Here is a 23,828-nt window from a genome sequence, read left to right on the forward strand (position 1 = left end):
CAACTTTAAAAAGACGGCCAACCCCGCCCCTAAATCCAATCGTCATTGAGGGATGAGCAAATCGTACTAAATACGAATGATATCATACAAATTCATGTGAATTAGCCACTAAATCAAAAAGTTACGATTCATTCATTTTTTTTGGGCTTAGTCCCTGTTTATCAGAGGTCGCCACAGGGGAATGAACCACCAACTATTCCAGCATATGTTTTACACAGCAGATGCCCTTTCAAGTGCAACCCCTTACTGGGAAATGCCCATACACTCGCATTCACACACATACACTATGGACAATTTCATTCACTTTCCTTTGGCTTAACACCTTTATTCATCAAGGGTCACCACAGCGAAATGAACCACCAACTTATCCAACTTTACACAGCGGATGCCCTTCCAGCTGCATCCCAGAAGTGGGAAACACCCATACACTCTCACATTAAGTGAAGTTTCATAAACTAATTTCAAGAGGATCACGTGATATGATTGAGCACGACTGGCCGCTCATCTGTAATCAGCAATAATCCAATCAGAGTTATCCTAGTTTACTATAAATGGATCATTTTCTCCCTACTGCTCTATCTTCGTTTTGGAAGAATGCTTCCCGCTACAAAGGGTCCAGCATTTAACCTTCGTTTTAGCATCATTTAACCTTTCTACATGGAAGAACAAACAAACAACAACTTCAGCCAGAACCCCGCTCTCCCAAAAATTTCAGCCACTGCCTTGCCAGCAAATCAAGCCTGAATTCCCGCAAGACGCCGATGTTGTGCCGAAATCTGTGACCCGATGAAAACTGTGACCAGAAGTCGCTGTTGAGCCAAAAAACGCTCATGAACGTGCTTACCGCTCGCACACGTTATCGTGAGCATACAGACAGTATTGAAAGCGATGTTGTGTGTTCAGCGTCACAGAATACAACTGGTGATTGGATTGTATACACAGGTCGACTGGGCAAGTTACATATTCGCAGTTCTCTCTCTTTTTATGAAGCATTTGGCTGTCTTTACTCCAGGATCATGCTGTCTGTCATGTCAAATAAGTTTAGCTTTCTTTGTTTGAAATTACTTGTTATTAATTCATTTTTAAAAATCCTGAAATAAATCACTATTGTACATGTTTACGGCCACACACACACACACACACAAATAAAATATAATACATCTATTAGAATCATCAGAATCAATTTATTTTAGATCATCAGTAGTGGAAAAAAAAAACAAAAAAAAAACGGCTGGGCAAAGAAACATCTCCTCTGTCCCAGTACAGTCCTGGTGGAACACACACACACACACACACACACACACACACACACACACACACACACACACACACACACACACACACACAAAAAGTGTTAAAACGTGCATGTGTAATTTTTTTGGACAGGACATGCATTCATGAAACCCAACTCCTTGGTAGCCAGTGTTTTGCAAAGTTTAACTCCAGCCTGAATAAATCAAGCCTGAAGCAGTAAATCAAGTTCTATAGTGTCACTTCATACACATGCAGGTGCTCTGAAGCAGACTGGAAATAAACTTTGCACATCAATGGCACTCAAGGACCAGGCTGAATACCTTTAAATGTGCAAGATAGAAACCAACCAAGCACACAAAAAAAGCACCATTTTTCACACTCAGATTTAATGAAGTATGCAGTGTTACCCAGTTGATCATGGAGTGGTGTCCTTTCCTTCTTGGCTTCAGCCCATCTTGCAGGCCGCAGTAGTGGCAAATCTCTGCCAGATTATCTAAAATAAGCAACCAAAGGCCAAATCAGGTAAACATGTAAAGATACGAAGTTTCTGCAGTTAATTAAATTAACCATTTAAACTAAAGTAAACATTTCAACATTAACCATAAAAAACAATAAATAAACAAGGAGTAGAAAAAGACAAACCTGTCTCCTCAAGTACTGTGCGTGCTATGTCCTTCCTATATCTTCTCAAGTCATGATCACTTGAAGGAAATGATATGGAAGTGTGTCATTGCAGAGGACACACTCTGCAAACTAAACACACACGCAAAATCTTAAGTTCAAACACTTGCAGAAATTGTCACCAGTGTTCTCATAACATACCTTCAAGCAAAACACTCCACATGATGTACTGTCCCTCTGTACTGGATGGTGTAGTGTTTCACATGTCCATTTTTCCACTGAACAGCCTTTGCCCTTCATGAATTTTCTATTTTAAACAATGAAACTTTGAATAAAACAGAACCAATACTACAGCAGTACAATTGTGTGAGTATCAGTAGAAATTACATGCACAGAAATATACAAGGGTCCAAAAAGATACAGGATGCAAGATCAAATGTCATAGGTAATGCCCTAAGTCAAACAACTGCAGTTGTAACATGGAGAAAATACTCTATAAATGATCAATATATGTCTCTCTTCAGTCACTGTGAAAATTGGAAAAAAAAATTTCCTTGTGGAATTATGTCAGCAGTGGTCATCACAAAATTATAATTTTACAGAATTGTGCATGTCATTTATGTATACAAGTAATTTTATAGTAAACTTGTATTTAGCACCATACATTAAAGGATGCTGTTGCTTTAGCAATTAAATCAAGGTTTCAAAATACTGCATATATATATATGTGTGTGTGTGTGTGTGTGTGTGTGTGTGTGTGTGTGTGTGTGTGTGTGTGTGCGTGCGTGTGCATGCGTATGTATGTATGTATGTATGTATGTATGTATGTATGTATGTATGTATGTATGTATGTATGTATGTATGTATGTATGTATGTATGTATGTATGTATGTATGTATGTATGTATGTATGTATATATATATATATATATATATATATATATATATATATATATATATATATATATATATATACACTCACACACACATACATACATATGTACAACAAAACAATGGGTGCCTATTTTAGAAGCATGATCATGTAAAAGTTCATACAAAGACTTTAATTTGTTCAAATTGTAATACATTTTTAAAAAAGCTACTGTACCTTGTGGACTGAAGGCACCTTGTAATTTTCCAAGGAGTTGCCTTCAAAGGATCCAGGAGAAGTGTCTTTTCTTTATGAGGGAAAAATACCTGAAATTTTACAACACACATCAAACTGTTACATTACAATGAAGAAATGCCAGTATATTAGTTTTGATCTTTTAAGTCTCACCATGAGCATCCAGTGATGATTTTCATTAATAATTCCCAAAACAATATCAAAGTTTCTTGGATCAATCTGCAACAGAAACAGTTCATAATCTGCTGCACTCACAATATTTGCTGTCTTTATAACTAAATAAAAGTATTTTTGTACCTTTAGCTTTGTCTTTTCATGTCTCCATATAGATGACATCTCGAAAGAGTTTATGCAAAGGGCCTGCTGTTGGTGGTTTTGATTAAATCTTCTCACGAGAATGAAAAGGCATGCATTCACAATCTGGAAAAAAGTATGTGGTGCCAGATAACAACACCACAAGTAAACTTTTGCATCAAACCAGTTAGAAAGCACTGTTAAACTATGGCATTTACAGTACCTCACTTTCTAGCTCTTGATTTGGGGCTGTTCTTGCAATATCCCCCAAAAAAATGTTGTATGGCCCGATCTTTGAAAGCAGCACATGAGGACACTTTCCATTCCAGGCATCTCTAATGTCTGTCCATAAAAAAATAAATAAAAAGTCAAATTACATTGATTCATATGCATTTTTCCCTAAAATAAATATAACATTTTTAATACATGTAATATCCTTTTTTTCTGAGAAACTTACAACTTTCAATTTTATCATAGGATGTGGATGCACTGGTGAACATAGTGACAGAGAAGGCACTGAAAGCCGTGGAGGTGGTGGAGAGGGCAGAGAAGGCACTGGGGACAGTGGAGGCACAGGTGGAGGAGTCAGAGAAGGCACTGGGACAGTGGAGGCATTGGTGGAGGAGTCAGAGAAGGCACTGGGTGCGGTGGAGACATTGGTGGAGGAGAAAGAGAAGGCACTGGGGGCGGTGGAGGCACAGATGGAGAAGGCAGAGAAGACACTGGGGGCGGTAGAGGCAATGGTGGAGGAGGCAGAGAAGGCACAGGGGGCAGTGGAGGCACAAATGGAGGAGGCAGAGAAGGCACGGGGGGCGGTGCAGGCACTGGTGGAGGAGGCAGAGAAGGCACTGGGGGCGGTGGAGGCACTGGTGAAGGAGTCAGAGAAGGAACTGGGGGTGGTGGAGGCACAGGTGGAGGGGGTGGTGGAGGCACAGGTGGAGGGGGTGGTGGAGGGGGTGGTGGAGGCACAGGTGGAGGGAGCAGAGGAGGCACTGGTGGAGGGGTCTGTGGAGGCACTGGTGGCAGTGGAATCTTTGCCAGAGTTGAAGGGTAAAGGCTGGAGATTTTGGTGCTTCCTTTTTAATTGTATCTGATGAGGAATTCTTGGCCTCTCCTCTATATACAATTTAAGATGATCTGTGCTGACCTTGAGGAAAACTTTGCCAAAGCTATCCACAAGGTCAGCAGATTTTCCTTCAACTCGGATCACTGTAAAAGGACCAAGGAAATCATAATCAAGCTTGCCTCCTTTACAATGCTGGGATCTAATATTATGCCTCCACACTCGATCCCCAGTCCTGAACAATGTGCCATGGGTTGGACTGATTTTTTTTTTTTTTTGCTACTGCTTCCTCATTTTGCCTACGTAAAATCTGTATAATTTTTTCTTGTTGTATTAGCCCTGGAAATAGCTCCTCTTTTGCAGTCAGTTCCTCCAATGCATAGTGAACCTAAAAAAAAGAAGGTAGAAGTCAATACATTTACATAGTTAATCAAATCTTGCCTCAGGAAGTGGTGGAAATTGCCAAGACATACAACTTGGTTATATCAAACCTAGTAGTCCTCTGGGATTTCTGAAGGGTAGCGTGCCTCTCTGCCAAACATAAGGTAAAATGGAGAGTGCTTGGTTGTGATTTGTTTTTTTTTTTTGTCCGGATTCCAAACATCACAGCATCCAAATACTGATCCCATGTGTTTGGCTTGCCATTGATCAGTTTTCCCAGGGCCCTAGGTTTTCAGATATAATGTATTTAGGTTGACACACACACAATAATATTTAGTAACAATAATTTAATATCCCTATAGTATTTAGCCATAAAAAATATAAATATAAACATAACATAAATATATAAACATAAACATATATATATATATACATATACATATATATATATATATATATATATATATATATATATATATAAAGTCATAATTCCACATATTACCTTTGTATGGTACCATTCATTCTCTCCACCAGTCCCATTAGTTTGGGGATGATAAGGTGCACACAAGCTCCTTTTTATCCCCAAAATTTGGCAGATGGTTTATCTGCAAGTAAGTTCAGTTATAATCGAGTACAGAATATTATTCATTAAGGGTAGAGGATGTAAAGTGCAATAATATCTACACATTTAAAAATATATTACACGTTTATTTCAATGTTATTGCCGTGCATAACATAAATTTTTTTGTATATGTATTTGTATGCGTGTATATATATATATATATATATATATATATATATATATATATATATATATATATATATATATATATACACACATACATACATATGTACAACAAAAGAATGGGTGCCTATTTTAGAAGCATGATCATGTAAAAGTTCATACAAAGACTTTAATTTGTTCAAATTGTAATACATTTTTAAAAAAGCTAATGTACCTTGTGGACTGAAGGCACCTTGTAATTTTAAAAAGTAGTTGCCTTCAAAGGTTCCAGGAGAAGTGTCTTTTCTTTATTAGGGAAAATTACCTGAAATTTTACAACACACACCAAACTGTTACATTACAATGAAGAAATGCCAGTATATTAGTTTTGATGTTTTAAGTCTCACCATGAGCATCCAGTGATGATTTTCATTAATAATTCCCAAAACAATATCAAAGTTTCTTGGATCAATCTGCAACAGAAACAGTTCATAATCTGCTGCACTCACAATATTTGCTGTCTTTATAACTAAATAAAAGTATTTTTTGTACCTTTAGCTTTGTCTTTTCATGTCTCCATATAGATGACATCTCGAAAGAATTTATGCAAAGGGCCTGCTGTTGGTGGTTTTGATTAAATCTTCTCACGAGAATGAAAAGGCATGCATTCACAATCTGGAAAAAAGTATGCGGTGCCAGATAACACCACCACAAGTAAACTTTTGCATCAAACCAGTTAGAAAGCACTGTTAAACTATGGCATTTACAGTACCTCACTTTCTAGCTCTTGATTTGGGGCTGTTCTTGCAATATCCCCCAAAAAAATTTGTATGGCCCGATCTTTAATTTAATGCCAAACATCACGGCATCCAAATACTGATCCCATGTGTTTGGCTTGCCATTGATCAGTTTTCCCAGGGCCCTAGGTTTTCAGATATAATGTATTTAGGTTGACACACACACAATAATATTTAGTAACAATAATTTAATATCCCTATAGTATTTAGCCATAAAAAATAAATATAAATTTATATATATATATATATATATATATATATATATATATATATATATATATATATATATATATATATATATATATATATATATATATATATATATATATATATATATATAAAGTCATAATTCCACATATTACCTTTGTATGGTACCATTCATTCTCTCCACCAGTCCATTAGTTTGGGGATGATAAGGTGCACACAAGCTCTTTTAATCCCCAAAATTTGGCAGATGGTTTATCTGCAAGTAAGTTCAGTTATAATCGAGTACAGAATATTATTCATTAAGGGTAGAGGATGTAAAGTGCAATAATATCTACACATTTAAAAATATATTACACGTTTATTTCAATGTTATTGCCGTGCATAACATACATTTTTTTGGTTAATTAATATGTACGTTCCAACATGTTGTTGTTAAAATAACACATTACACTGGAATTTCATTTACAGTAACAGAAAATATACTGCATTGACAAATTCTCTTCCTTGATCGGTTAGAATTCGTTTTGGCGCCTCAAACTGATTAAAGAATTTGACAATGCAATTTGTAACCTCAGAAGCTGACTTTGACTTTAGAGGATATGCTTGGGGCCACTTTGAAGTAGTCAATTAAAACGCAGATGTACTGGTGTCCATTCTCTGTAGGAGTCAACTTCCCTATGAGGTCCATGCCCATTAGTTCAAAAGGGCTGCTGACCTGTATAAGAAATTATACGGTTTAGTTTAAAACATTTAAGCAAGACAAATAATGCAAAATGAATAAGTAATGAACAACTGATATTATGATACCTCCACTGGGATATATTCCATGGACTTCTTTAGATCACTGCGTTTTGATTGACATGCTACACACCTGGCAACCTTCAGGATAACAAACATCATCTGATAGATTGTTCAGATTGTTCATCCAAAAACAATTGCACAAGTTCAACCATAAAGGAAATAATATTACAAATAGTAATAATAGCATATACATGTTGTGAAGAGGAAGCTACTTTGCACATCAATATTCCTGCTATAATGCAGGAAAATGGCCATTGGTTTAAGATCACTAAGCATGTTCTTATACTTGCATAGGGTAAAATTCATTAATTTTTCTTTGATGTTTCTGTACGTTCATTTGTCTGTAGTAAGTTATCAGAGGTTATCAGCATGTGTACTTACCCAAGCATCTATATCTGCAGTCATCCCAGGCCAGTAGTACCTTTTGCAGATTTCATCTCTTGTTTTGACTTGCCCACAGTGAGCTCCAAATGGGCTGCAATGAAATTCTTTAAAAATATCATCAGCAGCTTGTGAGCCACAGAGAACTTTTAGCTGCACTTCTTTGACAGTACCTTTGTGTTTTAGGTAGTACAGCTCTCCATCTAATAATTGTAAAATATTATTTTAAATTTCAAGTCAACTTTAACACCAGTACTACAAATTCTCTTCCATAAATGTAAAAGTATGTGGGTAAGACTTTATAAAAACTGCACACTATGAAACTAATGAAATTAATCATTTGTAAAACATAGAGCTCACTGATGTCTATTATTGTAAAGTTAATGCTTTACAAATGATCAATTCAATTTGTGAATGCTTAATACATGACTGTAATTATTATAAAGTGTAAACTTACTTTGAATGACATAGTTAGCTGTCCTTCTTTTAATGACAATTTTTTCTGATTTACTCGCTGAAGCTGGATATAAATCTTTGGGGTTACTCCACAATTTCGTTATACATGAAAGGGTCCATTTCCAAAATACACACTAAACCGTCCTTGAACTCATCAGTTAAGACTGTGTTTTATTTTGGACTGACATGATTGCTGTTATTGGTTCTTTCAACTTCTACTCCAACTGCCCCACACAACACAAGCCACAACTCCGACTAAACTCAAGACGCCGGCGATCCAAACCACTGCAATGAAGCCAAACTCTTACTGATCTCCTAGCAGTCCGCTTTCGGTAACATACATGCCTTAAGGGGAAGCCTGGCTAGATAACTACGCTCCAACAAAGATTAAACATTTTATAAAGGTTTCGAATGACGAGACCAGCGTGAAAAGAATGATTTCAACAAAGAACTCACCTCTCAGCCTCCCGCATGTCAACAGATCCATAACATTCTAACAACTTGAAGAAGTTCGAATGCAAATGACCAGGTAATCTAATCCACAAACTTTAGTCCACAACATTTTCATACGTTGATAAACATTCATGGAAGGGTGCGCCGTTATCATCCAAACCAGCTGCTGGAGAGCATGGAGCCAGTCTTTCAGGTATAAACACTGTAGCGATTTTGATCTACAAAATGGCCGCCGACCTTTTGCACTCTGAACTCTGACTGACACTCCAAGGAGCCAATAGCTGAAGAAGAAGTATCACCATCCAATGAGCTTTCCAAACTTGAGGTGGTCCCGCCTTCTCTCTTGATAGTTTCACGAATAGACTGAGTGATAAGAGTTTGTGAATGAAGTGGGCCAGATATGCTCGAGATTTTTCAATCATGTTAAGATTCCAAACGTGATGTTATTTATCATGGATTCAGTAAAAGCCCGTGATAAATATTACATTCACACAGTTCCTACTAAGTGGTAACATCGTTTTTCAAGTTTGATGTTGCCAGTTTATTTATATATTTATATATTTATATTTATATATATATATATATATATATATATATATATATATATATATATATATATATATATATATATATATATATATAATTTTTATTTTTAGTTTATTTTTTTTTAATTATGAATGAAAAGAGTTTTACCCAGCTAGTGAAAGACATTCAACACATCAAGCATTGAAGCTCTTGTGTAACATGCCAATAGTGACTTGTATATCAATAAACATGAGTGTCATAGACAAGTTTATAATGCCAAGTTAGTGAGATGTGAAACGGCAAAGAAACAATTTCCTGCTTGACTGCTGCAAACAGGAGGACATTCCTAGCATGGAGTAACCTTTCATACATTGACTGACTGTGTTAGACACATTTGCTTTTAAACAAATTTCTATATCACTAAGGGGTTTTAACTCACTCCACTATCATCTCACCTGTTCTCCAAGAGGTACTTCCAGGACCACCAGCCAAGACATGCCCCATATCCCCAGCTCTCTATCCATTTGCCACCCTGCAGGGGGAGGAATGCCCAATTCTACAACCCTTGCACATCGGGATATCAAAGTTATTGTAACATGCATTAACAAAGGCGCTTCCATTCACAGACACCTTGCACGAATATCAGCTAAAACAATTAATTATGTCTGCTGTACATGTGCCATGTACCAATATATATTTATATACTTTCGTATATAAATATATATATATATATATATATATATATATATATATATATATATATATATATATATATATATATATATATATATATACACGCAAGTACATAAATATATATTTATATATAGAGCTGTCACTCCCCGCTCTATCTCCAGTAGGAGTGTTCCTCGAGCATTGACTCCCGCAGGAGTCTCGCCAAACTCGCCACTCACCCTCTAGCAGAAATTAGAAATTTCCTCAGAATGCCCCCTTTATATATATATATATATATATATATATTCATTCATTTTCCTTCAGCTTATTTCCTTATTTATCAGGGGTCACCAGAGCGAAATGAAACCAACTATTGCAACATATTTTGCACAACCCAGTATTGGGAAACACCCATACGCACTCATACATTATGGGCAATATTGGACTGTGATGGAAGACTAAGCACACAGAGAAAACCCATGGCAACATGGGGAGAACATGCAAACTCCACACAGAAATGCCAACTGGCCCATCTGGGACTTGAACCAGTGACCTTGCTGTGAGGTTACAGTGCTAACCACTGAGCCACCGTGCCACCCCAAACAGCAACTTATACATAATAATTCTTAAACACAGAGCTTTTTAAATGAAAATATAGTTTAACATAAACTTTTTGACATTTGACAAGTCATTTCAGTTTTTCATATTTTTATAAGTGTGATGAAATATTTGAAACAATCGTGAAATTGACTGATGCTCTTTCAGTACATTTAAGTGATCTTTTATTTTATTAAGACGAGACACTTCAGAAAAAAATATAATGCAATTTGGTTTTGATTGTTTATTATTATTAATATTACTATTTAAATTTCTTTATTTCATTTTTTTCTAATGAAAAGAAATCCAAAATGTACGGTGCATTTTATCAATTTGTGTCAGCAGATTTCAATTACAAAACACAGTGCATCTGGAAAGTATTCATAGCACCTTTTTTTATTTTTTATTTTTTGTTACAGCCTTATTCCAAGATCGATTTAATTAATTTATTTCCTCAAAATTGTACACACAATACCCCATAATGACAATGTGGAAACATGTTTTTTGAAATTGTTGCAAATTTATTAAAAATAAAAAACCTGAAAAGTCACATGTACATAAGTATTCACAGCCTTTGCCATGAAGCTCTAAGTTGAGCTCAGGTACAGTCTGTTTCCACTGATCATCCTTGAGATGTTTCAGCAGCTTAATTGGAGTCCACCTGTGGTAAATTCAGTTGATTGGACATGATTTGAAAAGGCATACACCTGTCTATATAAGGTCCCAGGGTTGACAGTGCATGTCAAAGCACAAACCAAGCATGAAGACCAAATAATTGTCTGTAGACCTCCAAGACAGGATTGTCTCGAGGCACAAGGCTGAGTAAGGTTACAGAAAAGTTTCTGCTGCTCTGAAAGTTTTAATGAGTACAGTGGCCTCCATCATTCGTAAGTGGATAATGTTTGGAACCACAAGGACTCTTCACAGTGCTGGCCGGCCATCTAAACTGAGTGATCGGGGGAGAAGGGCCTTAGTCAGTGAGGTGATCAATAACCCGATGGTCACTTTGTCTGAGCTCCAGCGTTCTTCTGTGGAGAGAGGTGAACCTTTCAGAAGAACAACCTGACAATCTGTGCAGCAATCCACCAATCAGGCCTGTTTTCAGATACAAATCTCTGAAAAAAATGCACTCTAATTTATCAAATGATGAAACTGAAACTTGAAACCTGACTTCTTTCAAAGTTCATATTTTTGTAATAGAAATATATGCAGAGTCTGAGAGTCTGAAGGAAAAAATCTCTGGTCTAATGAGACTAAAATTGAACTATTTGGAGTGAATGCCAGGCGTTACATTTGGAGAAAATTTGCTCATCACCAGGCTAATACCATCCCTACAGAGAAGCATAGTGGTGGCAGCATCATGCTGTGGGGATGTTTTTCAGCAGCAGGAACTGGAAGACTAGTCAGGATAGAAGGAAAGATGAATGCAGCAATGTATAGAGACATCCTGAGTGGTCTTTACCTCAGACTGGGGTGACGGTTCATCTTCCAGCAGAACAATGACCCAAAGCACACCGCCAAAATATAAATGTAGTGGCTTCTCAACAACTCGGTGAATGTAATTGAGTGGCCCAGCCAGAGCCCAGACCTAAATCCTATTGAACATCTCTGAAGAGATCTGAAAATGTCTGTACAGCGACGCTTCCCATCCAACCCGATGCTTGAAGCTTGAGAGGTACTGCAAAGAGGAATGGGCAAAAACTCTCAAAGACTTGAGGCTGTAATTGATGCCAAAGATGCATCAACAAAGTATTGAGCAAAGGCTGTATATACTTAAGTACATGTGATTTGTCAGGTTTCTTATTTTTAATAAATTTGCAACAATTTCAAAGAAATCTTTTTTCACATTGTCATCATGGTGTATTGTGTGTAGAATTTTGAGGAAATAAATTAATTTAATCCATTTTGGAATAAGGCTGTAACATTAAAAAAATGTGGAAAAAGTGAAGCGCGATGAATACTTTCCGGATTTGAAAGGGCATTTTCTCATTTTCTGTGTTGAGTCATATTCCTTACACCAAACTTCACAGTTTCAATCTATATTCTAAAGGGTTTTAAGAAGGGGACATTTTCATGCATCATTTGCCTGATTACATACTTTTTTATGAATTTTTTTTCTGGCTGTTTGCAGATACAAATCTCTGAAAAAAATGCACTCTAATTTATCAACTGATGAAATTGAAACCTGACTTCTTCCAAAGTTCAGATTTTTGTAATAGAAATACATGCAAAGTTTTATGTTTAAAGAAAAATTATATATTAAATATTTCTTTAAATAGCATTTTAGAAACCTTGCAATACAAAAGAATGTTTGCAATTCTTGAGGTAATCAGTCAACTGGGGACGTAATATATCAGTCATAATCTTAGATATTGAGAAAGATTTTGATGAAATGATAACCCAACTGAGAAACATAAGAAATGGCCTGGAACTGTGAGAAATCATTGACTATAACTGATTTCACAGTATTTAGTGTGTGTCTGTTTTCTCAGGATCAGCTTTCGTGTTTTCTGGAGGTCTGCAGGGCCTCATAAAAATGATAAAGCGTGCAGAAAAAAAGGCAGACTGTGAAGGTGACTCATAAGCAGAGTCAGCTGACTGAAGATGTAGATGGGAAACAGGGAACTTCTCTACTTTTTTTTTTTTTTTTTGCATAAATGAGAAACATTTTCTCATTTATCGACCTACAATTAGAGGGATAGAAAGTTAGCGTTAGCTCTACTATAAAAGATCTGGGTGTCATATTAGACAGTATTTTAACTTTTAAAAATCATATATCCCATGTCACAAAAACTGCTTTCTTTCATCTGAGAAATATCGCTAAGTTACGAAGTACGCTATCCATCTCAGATGCAGAAAAGCTAGTCCATGCTTTTATGACTTCTAGGCTGGACTACTGTAATGCACTGTTTGCTGGCTGCCCAGCATCCTCTATTAACAAACTTCAGCTAGTACAAAATGCAGCTGCCAGAGTTCTTACCAGGTCTAGAAAATTTGATCACATCACCCCAATTCTATCCTCCTTACACTGGCTGCCTGTTAAGTTTCGTATTGAATTTAAAATATTGCTTCTTACATATAAAGCTTTAAATAATCTAGCTCCTGTTTATCTAACCAATCTTCTGTCTCGCTACAATCCAACTCGCTCTTTAAGGTCTCAAAACTCAGGGCTTCTGGTAGTACCTAGAATAGCAAAGTCGAGTAAAGGAGGTCGAGCCTTCTCATTTATAGCTCCTAAACTCTGGAATAGCCTTCCTGATAACGTCCGAGGCTCAGACACACTCTCCCAATTCAAAACTAGATTAAAGACCTATCTGTTCAGTAAAGCATACACTTAGTGCACCACTTGGGGGCTTCCACACAGGTTATGCATCTTGTTGATATACACTGTGAACATCAGCTACGCTAATTATTTTCTTTATTCTCCATTTCCACCTGGGGATACTCTTCCCGAGGCCCTCAGACTATGCAGAGTCACTGATTCGATCCAAGACCAACGACGAGATGATCCCAAGGTTTTTTATATCCTGGACCTGGCCGAATCCTGAGCAGCTACTGTGATGGTCATGGAGGAGTGGAGAACATGAGACTGATTCCTGTGACGCTCCAGAGACAGACGAGTCTTCGCTGAGGCCAGCTTCCAGCCTCCGCCACTGAGACTACAGCTCTGCACAAAAGTTTGGCCAGCGGAGAAATTAAAATGGTCGTGCCCAACTGAGCCTGGTTTCTCTCAAGGTTTTTTTTCTTCACTTCCGCCTTTAGTGAAGTTTTTTTCCCTCTCTGCTGTCGCCACTGGCTTGCATGTTTCGGGATCTATAGAGCTGCGCATCGTTGGATTTGCTCTTCAGTATTTGGACTCTCAGTAGTGATTATTAAACCACACTGATCTGAGCTAAACTGCACTGAACTCAACACTATAAACTGAACTACACTGTTCCTATTTACTGTGACCTTTTATGTGAAGCTGCTTTGACACAATCTACATTGTATAAGCGCTATACAAATAAAGGTGATTTTCTGTGTAACTTGTAAATAATCTGTTATATATGTGTAGAATTAGATGAAATTAAAATAAAACTGGTTTAAGGATTCTAATGTAATTCAAATAAAAACTGCATGTTTAAATTGGCACATCCCCAGCTCGTTCCTGCTGCTCCAATCACCATTCTTCCTCATCATCTCATTAGCTGCATCTCAAATGGCACACTATACACTATGCACTCATGCACTATGTACTTATGCACTTACACACTCAACAGCATAGTATATGTAGGTAGTGTCGTCCCAAATGGAGCACTAATGTTTTTTTCAACTAAGCGGAAATTCAAACCGTTTCCTTGATGACGTTTGGCAGTTGCCAAATTAGTAAAATAAATGACCAAACTATCAAATAATACCTGCCAAGTTATCCAACATGTGCGCCCGATTGTTCCACCCCTTCCGCCACGTGAGCAAACCTGCAGTCGTTGACTGCGTGAAGTGTCCATCATTAAGCTGCGGTCATACTGGGCTTTGTGTGTGCGAAATTTTGTCGTACAGCGCTGCGAAAAGGGGCGGGATTAAACAAGATGATTAGACATTGAAAAGGCGAATGATCGGTCCATGTTTCAAATTTCTACTGCGAAACTTAACGTATGACCCTGCATTTCCGGTCTGACGCATTCGCGTGCGTATGAATGGAAGTCTATGGGAGGAAAAGCCCAGTGTGACCGCAGCTTCACACTTCATTTTACCGGCTGAATGAGTGCATCATCCGGGTAATTAAAGTGCATAAGTATGCAATTTGGGACGCAGCTATTCCCTCAGCTCCAATCATCCTTTCCTTCTCCAGCCACCTCTCATCACATCGGAGCACCCTCACCTGAATACTAATTACACTCACCTGCACCAGTAATCACAACTCCCTATAAAGCCTCCCAGATTCTCTTCATTCATTTGGCTGGAATTGATTGCTTGCCTTCTTCCGTGGCTGTTTCTCCTGACCTGTGGATGCACATGCTTTAATTCAGGGAAGTTACTTTGTACTAAAGCTGCGGTCACACTGGACTTTTCCTCTCATAGACTTCCATTCATACGCACACGAATGCGTCAGACCGAAAGCGCAAAGTCATGTGTCAAGTTTCGCATGTTGCTGCGTTGCAAAGTTCAAGCTTGGTGAACTCTGACCTGCGAAATCACATTACTTGACTGCGTGAGACCAATCGAGGATCAAAACATGACCTTTCTGGACAGAAATTTAAAACATGGAGCAATGACTTGCTTTTTTAAAATGTCTAATCATCTTGTTTAATCCCGCCCCTTTTCGCAGCGCCGCATGACAGAATTTCGCACAGCTTCAGATGGTTGAATGAATATCTGTGTTTACATTGTGAACTACTGACAAGATCGCTCATCCATGAATTTCACTTACCTGCCTTCTGTTAAACTATCCACATTGTGTTGAATAAATTGATGAAAAGAGTTAAACATCCTTGTCTTCATTGTGTGACCGTGACATAAATAGACAGTGTAAATATTATGAGTATAAAACCATTATGTCAGACTACAAATCTGTTGTGTGTATATATAAAGTATAAGATTAAAATATCAAATTTGTTTATATAAAAAAAAATCAGTTTGTAGGAGTTTACAGCTTTAGATATCAGAGAATTGAATAAGTTTATTTTAAATTTGTCATTTAAATTTAGGTAACCCTTTTTATGGTGTCCATTGCACATGCCCATTATATACTATAGTACAGTCGATTATGCATAACCTACCATTAATCTAACCTTAACCTAGTTAACAGTAGACGTGGATCAAAACTTTGCTATTGTGTAATTAAGAAATAGTTTAATAGCACATAATAAATCTATGCATCAGACTAGGGACATGTGTACTTTTATTTATTTATAAATATATATATATATATATATATATATATATATATATATATATATATATATATATATAAATAAATAAATAAAAATTATAGCATCGCCTTTACAAAACCCATCCAATCAATTGTAATGCTCATTTTAGCTTGCTTTTGTCAATTGTAAGTTTGCAATGCTGTTTTAACTTTGTACTTCACATTTCTGCGCGTTTCACTTTGTGGCCTAGATTTGACAAGTGGGCGGAGTTAAGGGAACTTGGGTGTTTGTGGCAGGCCAAGTCCTGCCTTCATTTAAGCGATGTCATCACCTGGATACACAGTATCACCAAGGTGGTCTTACACCCCAAGTTTCCTTGTAACATTTGGTTTTGTAAAGGCAATGCTATAAAAAATCTTTGCAAATATTTATAGTTTTTTATTGCAAATATTTTAGTTTTATTAGATTTTTTTGCACTGCTTGATTTTTATTTGCAGTTCTTTTTCTTTGCAAGTTTCATTTTAATTTATTTTAAAAAATTTTGCAGTTCTTTATTTTTGTAAGCAAAATAAATTTTCGCTTCTCAAAAATTTATTTTAGCTTTGTGATTTTTGGAGATTTGCATTTATTTCTTATTTATTTGCTCAATACTTTATTTTTTGTTTTTACTAAATTTTCTTTTATTTTGAAAGAGTATATGGCCCTAGATTGACTCCATACCTGTGTCACAGTTCTCCATCCACTCAAGCACCCTCATCTGAGTTCTAATCAGCCACGCAACTGACAATCATTCAGTCATCATCACTGCACTACATGCACCACTCACAGCTCACTTAGTGTTCAGTCTCATTGTTAGTACTAGAAAGGACTGAACTCTCTATACACAGTCAGTGTCTATCTTAGTTCTCAGTTTAATTAACTCTAGTGTATCTTGTAATCTCCAGTGTCTTCCTAGTCTCTACCAGTTGTGGTGTCTCCTGGTTCCTCGTCTATCCATCTCCAGCCTCCAAGCTTACACATATTGTTCATCAATATTATCATCAGGACTATCTGCATATCATGTAAATAAATTGTGCTTGTATTATTCACCTGAATCCTGTCTTTTTGTTTTTTGTTTTGAACAGTTTTTGATCCATCCACTTCAAATGTATATATATATATATATATATATATATATATATATATATATATATATATTTTTTTTATATGTATATTTTATATTTTATATATATATATATATATATATATATATATATATATATATATATAAACACAACAGATCTGTCTGGTTCTCGAATCTGATTGGCTGATAGCGGTGTGATATTCTGCAAAATCAGAACTCCTACAGCCTCCTTTCAATTCATCTTTATTTCTATAGCACTTTTACAATGTAGATTGTGTCAATGCAGCTTAACATAGAAGATTATAGTAAATTGTCCAGTTTTCAGAGTTGAAGCTCGGTGTGGTTTAATATTTACTGCTGAAAGTCCAAACACTGAAGAGCAAATCCATCGATGTGCAGCTTCACAAGTCCCAAACCATGCAAGCCAATGGCAACAGCGGCGAGGAACAAACTTCAACAATTGACGAAAGTGAAGGTAAAAACTTTAAGAGAAACCAGGCTCAGTTGAGCACGACCATTTCTCCTCTGGCCAAACTTCTTGTGCAGAGCTGCAGTCTACGCGCCAGAGGCTGGAGAGCCCTTCACCCTTCTCCGCCCACATAGAGTGACAGCAGATCAATAAACTCAATACAGTTTAACAAATATTGCAGCTGTTGGACAACATAGGGTACTTTTGAGGCTTTTTATGCAAAAATGTAGTTGTTTAGATTGCAACTGCAGTGCCATGCACAAGATAGTGACAGTAACCGCATAATAATCAGAAAGAAAGAAGTGCCCGCATGTGTTTAGCGTTTTTCCTTTTCACAAGCACAACAGAAGTGTTGGCACTGCTTTGGCTTTTTCGGGGTTAATTAGTGTGATATCCCAACAGAGAAATACTGGGAAATGTCTCAAGACTGATGGGATTTCATGCCGTTCAGCCTTATAATCATATATTGTCATCACTTTCAGTGGTGTAGTTCTAAAAAAAATAGGTGGTGTACTATTACCCACTCAATCCAAATTTTAAAAGTAGGCAAAGAAACGACGAAAGTCAATGTATCTTTGATTTATTTGATTATATATATATATATATATACACACACTGCACAGCTGTGGTTGGCTGACTAACTAAAAAACGAGTTCAGGAGCGGGATTTTACCGCCGTTTTTATATCAAATTTAAAGGGGACTGAGGCGATCATTTAGTAGTGTACAGGTAATCGCAAAGGTGTTAGGGGGGGCTGAATGGAGGGCTAAAGCGACGCCCATGCTGTTTTATAATTTTACTTGAACGTTTCAGTGAGACTTCATTCAGCTGATTTGTTGTGATCTTCGAAAAACTCAAATACTCAATACACAAAAATTAGGGAAGTCTAATCACCAAAACAAGTGAGTATACTGAGAGAATGAAGTCGTAATACCCAAACAGCTCGTGGAAAAAAGTAGGCATACTGAGTATACGTGCGTATAGCAAGGACAACACCACTGATCACTTTAGACATTGAACTAAAGAATCATTCAAACACTCGCTCTAAAGTGACGTTGATGAAGTAGCAACGGTTTCTGCTGTTCTGACATTAGCAGCAGATGTGAAAGAAGTTCCTCATACAAAAGGTTTTTGGCTGTTTGATGTTCTTTTTTGTATACATAATTAGGGCGTCAAACTGTTGAATAAATGCAATATCACACTCGTAGGAAGGTGTAATATTGATACGGTGTGATGTGGCTGTATATCGTCACTGGTGGGACACTAAGGTACTCGGCCACGCCTCCCACCAGTGCGTGTGTGTGTGTGTATATATGTGTGTGTAATGTGTATTTACATAGCGCATTTACTGTGTAAAGCAGTTCATGAGGGGAGTCTCTCCACACCACCACCACAATATATATATTACTCCATATTTACTAATATTACTCCTGTTTAATTTCATGTTGTTTTATTTATTTTATTTTTAATAATTTATTATAGATAGTAATACATTAAAGTTAATAATAACTTTTTTAAATATGATTACTATAAAAAATTGAAAACTAATTTTAAGGAATTTTATTAAAGCAAACAAATAAACTCAAATTAAATTAAAATTAATAATTAATATGTTATCAAAAATAAATACATTTAAATAATGTGTAAATATAATAAATTAATAAAATAAATACAGCATTATAAATAACTGAAAATGTCCACTTATTAAAAAGCTAAATATTTTCCAAACAATATTACATACTTAATATTAATAATAATATGAGTATGTACTGTAGGGTGATGTAGTGGCGCAGTGGGTAGCACGTTCGCCTCAAAGCAAGAAGGTCTCTGGTTCAAGCCTCGGCTGGGTTAGTTGGCATTTCTGTGAGGAGTTTGCATGTTCTCCCAGTGTTCGTGTGGGTTTCCCCCACAGTCCAAAGACATGTGGTACAGGTGAATCGGATATGCTAAAAATTTACCATAGTGTATGTGTGTGAATGAGTGTGTATGGATGCATCCGCTGCATAAAACATATGCTGGATAAGTTGGAGGTTCATTCCGCTGTGGTGACCCCAGATTAATAAAGAGACTAAGCCGAATAGAAAATGAACTAATGGATTAATATGAATATGTATACATTTCCACATAGATTTTTACACTATATAGTTGACAATAAACATTTAAATTAAAATTAGATTTCAGGCTTCCAAAAAAATTATATATTTCAACAGTTTGGCCATAACCATTTTCTGTCCTTGGTTTTTAAAAATTGCTGACATCATAATAAATATATTAGTGAATAGCAACAGTGGGTCTGTTGTATAACTGTGACTTTTACTTTGTGGTTTTGCTCATTTATTCAGCAAATGTTTTGCCCAAAGCTTTAACATTTTGCTTCAAAAATGTTTGACGTCAACAGCAATTGTCCATGTCCATTGAATTTTCGACTACAGATTATAATAGTCAAATTCAATAAAAGTAGACAATTATGAAAGCTTTTGAGTTTCATAACACCCAGACATAGTAATAACAATCAGACCCAGAAAAGCAGAGATGTTATAACTGAGACTTCCTTTAAAGGATAAAGCATATCCAGTTGGTTGTCAAAAGGCAAAGCTGAACGGTCTCGTTTCACCCTGTTGGAAGTCATTTTACATTAACAACTAACTTGAAGTACATTACATGGCTTTTAGCCATATACATAAATATTTGGATGCAAAATATATTGATATTGAGTCAAAATATTTAATAAAGTTACTGCAACGAGAGTACAGTTAATGGCTCGTTTCCACTGACTGGTACGGTACGGTTCGGTTTGGTACAGGTCACCTTTATCAGGCTTGTGTTTCCACTAACAAGGGTACCCTTTTGGTGGGCGTGGTGTATGACAGAAAGTTTCAGTCGACGTCATTCTCGCTCGAGGAAATGTCTACAATAAAGCTGTATGGGTCACTTACATATCATATGAGAAGCGCTTCTCACAAAACAGATGCTTCATACACATAAATACTTGTGTAGAAATGTTTATTACTAACTTTTCAATGAACATGAGGTGATTATAACTGCAGATCAATGACAGTGCGAAACAGCCTACTGTAACGTCTGTAATTATATTAAATAACTAAATAAATGAACATATATAAACACAAACAGCCCCTTACAGTCTCTGATATGTTACCAACTACAGAAGAAATACACACAGCAGACATTTCCGTCCGTATGTAGGTTCAAAACAACACAAAATATAGCCTACAGTCAGTGAAAAACCTCTTATCTGTGTATGCAATCTTCAGCAGCACATGTAACCTCTGTTAGAGAGTAATTCCGTCATTCTGAGTTCATATTAGTCCAAAATGTGAAGATAATAAGTTAGTTATACATGGCATTTAGTTCATGTTTGCTGAAAAATAATGTGCTCCTTTTTTTCCGGATTAATGTGCTCCTTTTTTTCTGGATTGGTGGAGGTGGTTGGGTCCCCGGTCTGTAGTCCGCCGGGGTTAAATTCCGGGACTTTTCCAGGAGACAGAACAAAATTGAAGGTTGGTCTGAAATATGGGAGACTCCCGGGAAAAACGGGTGTGTTGGCAGGTATGCTCATTACCTCCCTCTTTCCATCTTTGCTTCCTGTCAATACATAACGGTCTATCATAATAAATGTAAGAGTGTCAATAGTAAATCTTTAAAAAATCTATATGTCAGCCCTTATCTGTAATGACAGATATATTAAAAGTAGTGCTGTCAAATAATTAATCACATAAAGGGGGACAAGGTGGCTCAGTGGTTAGCACTGTCACCTCACAGTAAGAAGGTCGCTGGTTCCCAGCATGGTCACTTGGCTTTCTGTGTGGAGTTTGCATGCTACTACTTTGTTCGCGACGGTTTCCTCCAGGTGCTCCGGTTTCCACCCCAGTCCAAAGACATGCACTATATGTAAATTGAATAAACTAAATTGGCCATAGTGTATGAGTGTGAGTGTGAATGAGTGTGTATGGATGTTTCCCAGTGCAGAGAGAAAATTAATAAATTAATGAAAATACATACATTTATAAATATATTATATTATATAAATGGTATACAAATATAAATATATGTGCATATTTTAGTTTTATTTATATTTTGTAATTTATGTGTGTTACAGGTCAGTGTGTGTTGACAGAGACCCATATCAAGAGCTTCATTTCCCAGTCTTTTATGCTTAAAACCTGTCCCTTGTTCTCAGTCTCCATTAACTCCATCTCAATCTGAACAATCTGATCAAGGAAGTTTTCCTTCTCCACATTTTTTGTCTGCTGGTTGACACTCAAAAAACATGTTTGGAACTTTGTTCACATTACATGTATCTTTGTATGTATTTATAATTATTATTATTTTTATAATGATTTATAATGATTATTTATGCATAACTCATATAAATATTACATAAAAATAAAATAGAAATACAATCATATAAATATACACTCACTGGCCACTTTATTAGGTACACCTTACTAGTATCGGGTTGGACCCCCTTTTGCCTTCAGAACTGTCTTAATCTTTCATGGCATAGATTTAACAAGGTACTGGAAATATTCCTCAGAGATTTTGGTCCATATTGACATGATAACATCATGCAGTTGCTGCAGATTTGTCAGCTGCACATCCATGATGTGAATCTCCCGTTCCATCACATCCCAAAGGTGCTCTATTGGATTGAGGTCATTGTCATGTTCAAGAAACCAATCTGAGATGATTTCCACTTTATGACAGGGCGCGTTATCCTGCTAGAAGTAGACATCAGAAGATGGGTACATTGTGGTCATAAAGGGATGGACATGGTCAGCAACAATACTCAGGGTAGGCTGTGGTGTTGCCACGATGCTCAACTGGTACTAATGGGCCCAAATTGTGCCAAGATACAGGAGGATGGATCTATGCTTTCATATTGTTGATGCTAAATTCTGACCCTACCATCCGAATGATGCAGCAGAAATCGAGACTCATCAGAACAGGCAATGTTTTCCCAATCTTCTATTGTCCAATTTTGTTGAGCCTGTGTGAATTGTAGCCCAAGTTTCTTGTTCTTAGCTGACAGGAGTGGCACCTGGTGTGGTCTTCCGCTGCTCTAGCCCATCGGCCTAAATGTTTGATGTGTTTTGCTTTCAGAGATGCTCTTCTGCATACCTCGATTGTAACAAGTGGTTATTTGAGTTACTGTTGCCTTTGCATCAGCTCGAACAAGTCTGGCCATTCTCCTCTGAACTGCAGCTACACAGAACTGCCACTCACCGTATATTTTCTCTTTTTCGGACCATTCTCTGTAAACCCTAGAAATGGTTGTGCGTGAAAATCCCAGTAGATCAGCAGTTTCTAAAATAATCAGACCAGCCCATCTGGCACTAACAGCCATGCCACATTCACAGTCACTTAAATCACCTTTCTTCCCCATTCTGATGCTCAGTTTGAACTGCCGCAGATCATCTTGACCATGTCTACATGCCTAAATGCACTGAGTTGCCGCTATGTGATTGGCTGATTAGAAATTTGCGTTTAAGAGCAGTTGGACAGGTGTACCTAATAAAGTGACCGGTGAGTGTATTATGTTAACACTAACCTGGAATTCCACATCCCAATCTTTTGCCTGAGTTAGTGTTAAGTTTCTGCTGTTTGTAAATAAAATAACTAGGAAAAGATAAGCCCAATGACCTTCGTTAAAAGATTGTATACTCTGTTTGTACTAGATGACATGTCTTTTCAGTTAAATGTTACCTGTGAAAAAAAAGAGAGGCTGTACGTTTTCTTGTTTTACACCAATGTTTTCTTGCATCTAATCTTATCTGATTTTCTGATGCTATGTGGGTGAATAAAGCTGTTGTACACTACTTGTCTGTGTTCCTTTAAATGAGTGTTAGATGAGTAAATTATGACATTATTTTTCTTTTTGTGTGAACTGACCTTTTAAGTGGGTCAAAACTAAATGCCTTAAATGACTTTCAAATAAATAAAATTTATGATACATTGTTGAAAATAACATGCAGTTAAGAGTCTGAAAATTTTATATTCAAATATTATTAATACA

At 36.6% G+C, this 23,828-nt stretch overlaps 2 protein-coding genes across 2 annotated transcripts; both read right to left on the reverse strand.

The window, feature by feature from the left end:
* Positions 1 to 1,164: 1,164 nt before the first annotated feature.
* Positions 1,165 to 3,876, reverse strand: LOC130246890 (sentrin-specific protease). The gene is made up of 9 exons (XM_056480056.1): positions 3,752 to 3,876; positions 3,518 to 3,636; positions 3,298 to 3,420; positions 3,154 to 3,219; positions 2,983 to 3,071; positions 2,077 to 2,182; positions 1,897 to 2,007; positions 1,662 to 1,747; positions 1,165 to 1,268 (listed from the first exon to the last, which is right to left on the reverse strand). The coding sequence occupies exons 1-7, from the start codon at positions 3,792 to 3,794 to the stop codon at positions 1,942 to 1,944; spliced, it is 612 nt and encodes a 203-aa protein (XP_056336031.1). The 5' UTR covers positions 3,795 to 3,876; the 3' UTR covers positions 1,165 to 1,268; positions 1,662 to 1,747; positions 1,897 to 1,941.
* Positions 3,792 to 5,256, reverse strand: LOC130246296 (uncharacterized). The gene is made up of 2 exons (XM_056479180.1): positions 5,241 to 5,256; positions 3,792 to 4,370 (listed from the first exon to the last, which is right to left on the reverse strand). The coding sequence occupies exons 1-2, from the start codon at positions 5,254 to 5,256 to the stop codon at positions 3,880 to 3,882; spliced, it is 507 nt and encodes a 168-aa protein (XP_056335155.1). The 3' UTR covers positions 3,792 to 3,879.
* Positions 5,257 to 23,828: the final 18,572 nt, after the last annotated feature.

This window comes from Danio aesculapii, chromosome 19 (assembly GCF_903798145.1).
Source record: "Danio aesculapii chromosome 19, fDanAes4.1, whole genome shotgun sequence".
Lineage (NCBI taxonomy): Eukaryota > Metazoa > Chordata > Actinopteri > Cypriniformes > Danionidae > Danio > Danio aesculapii.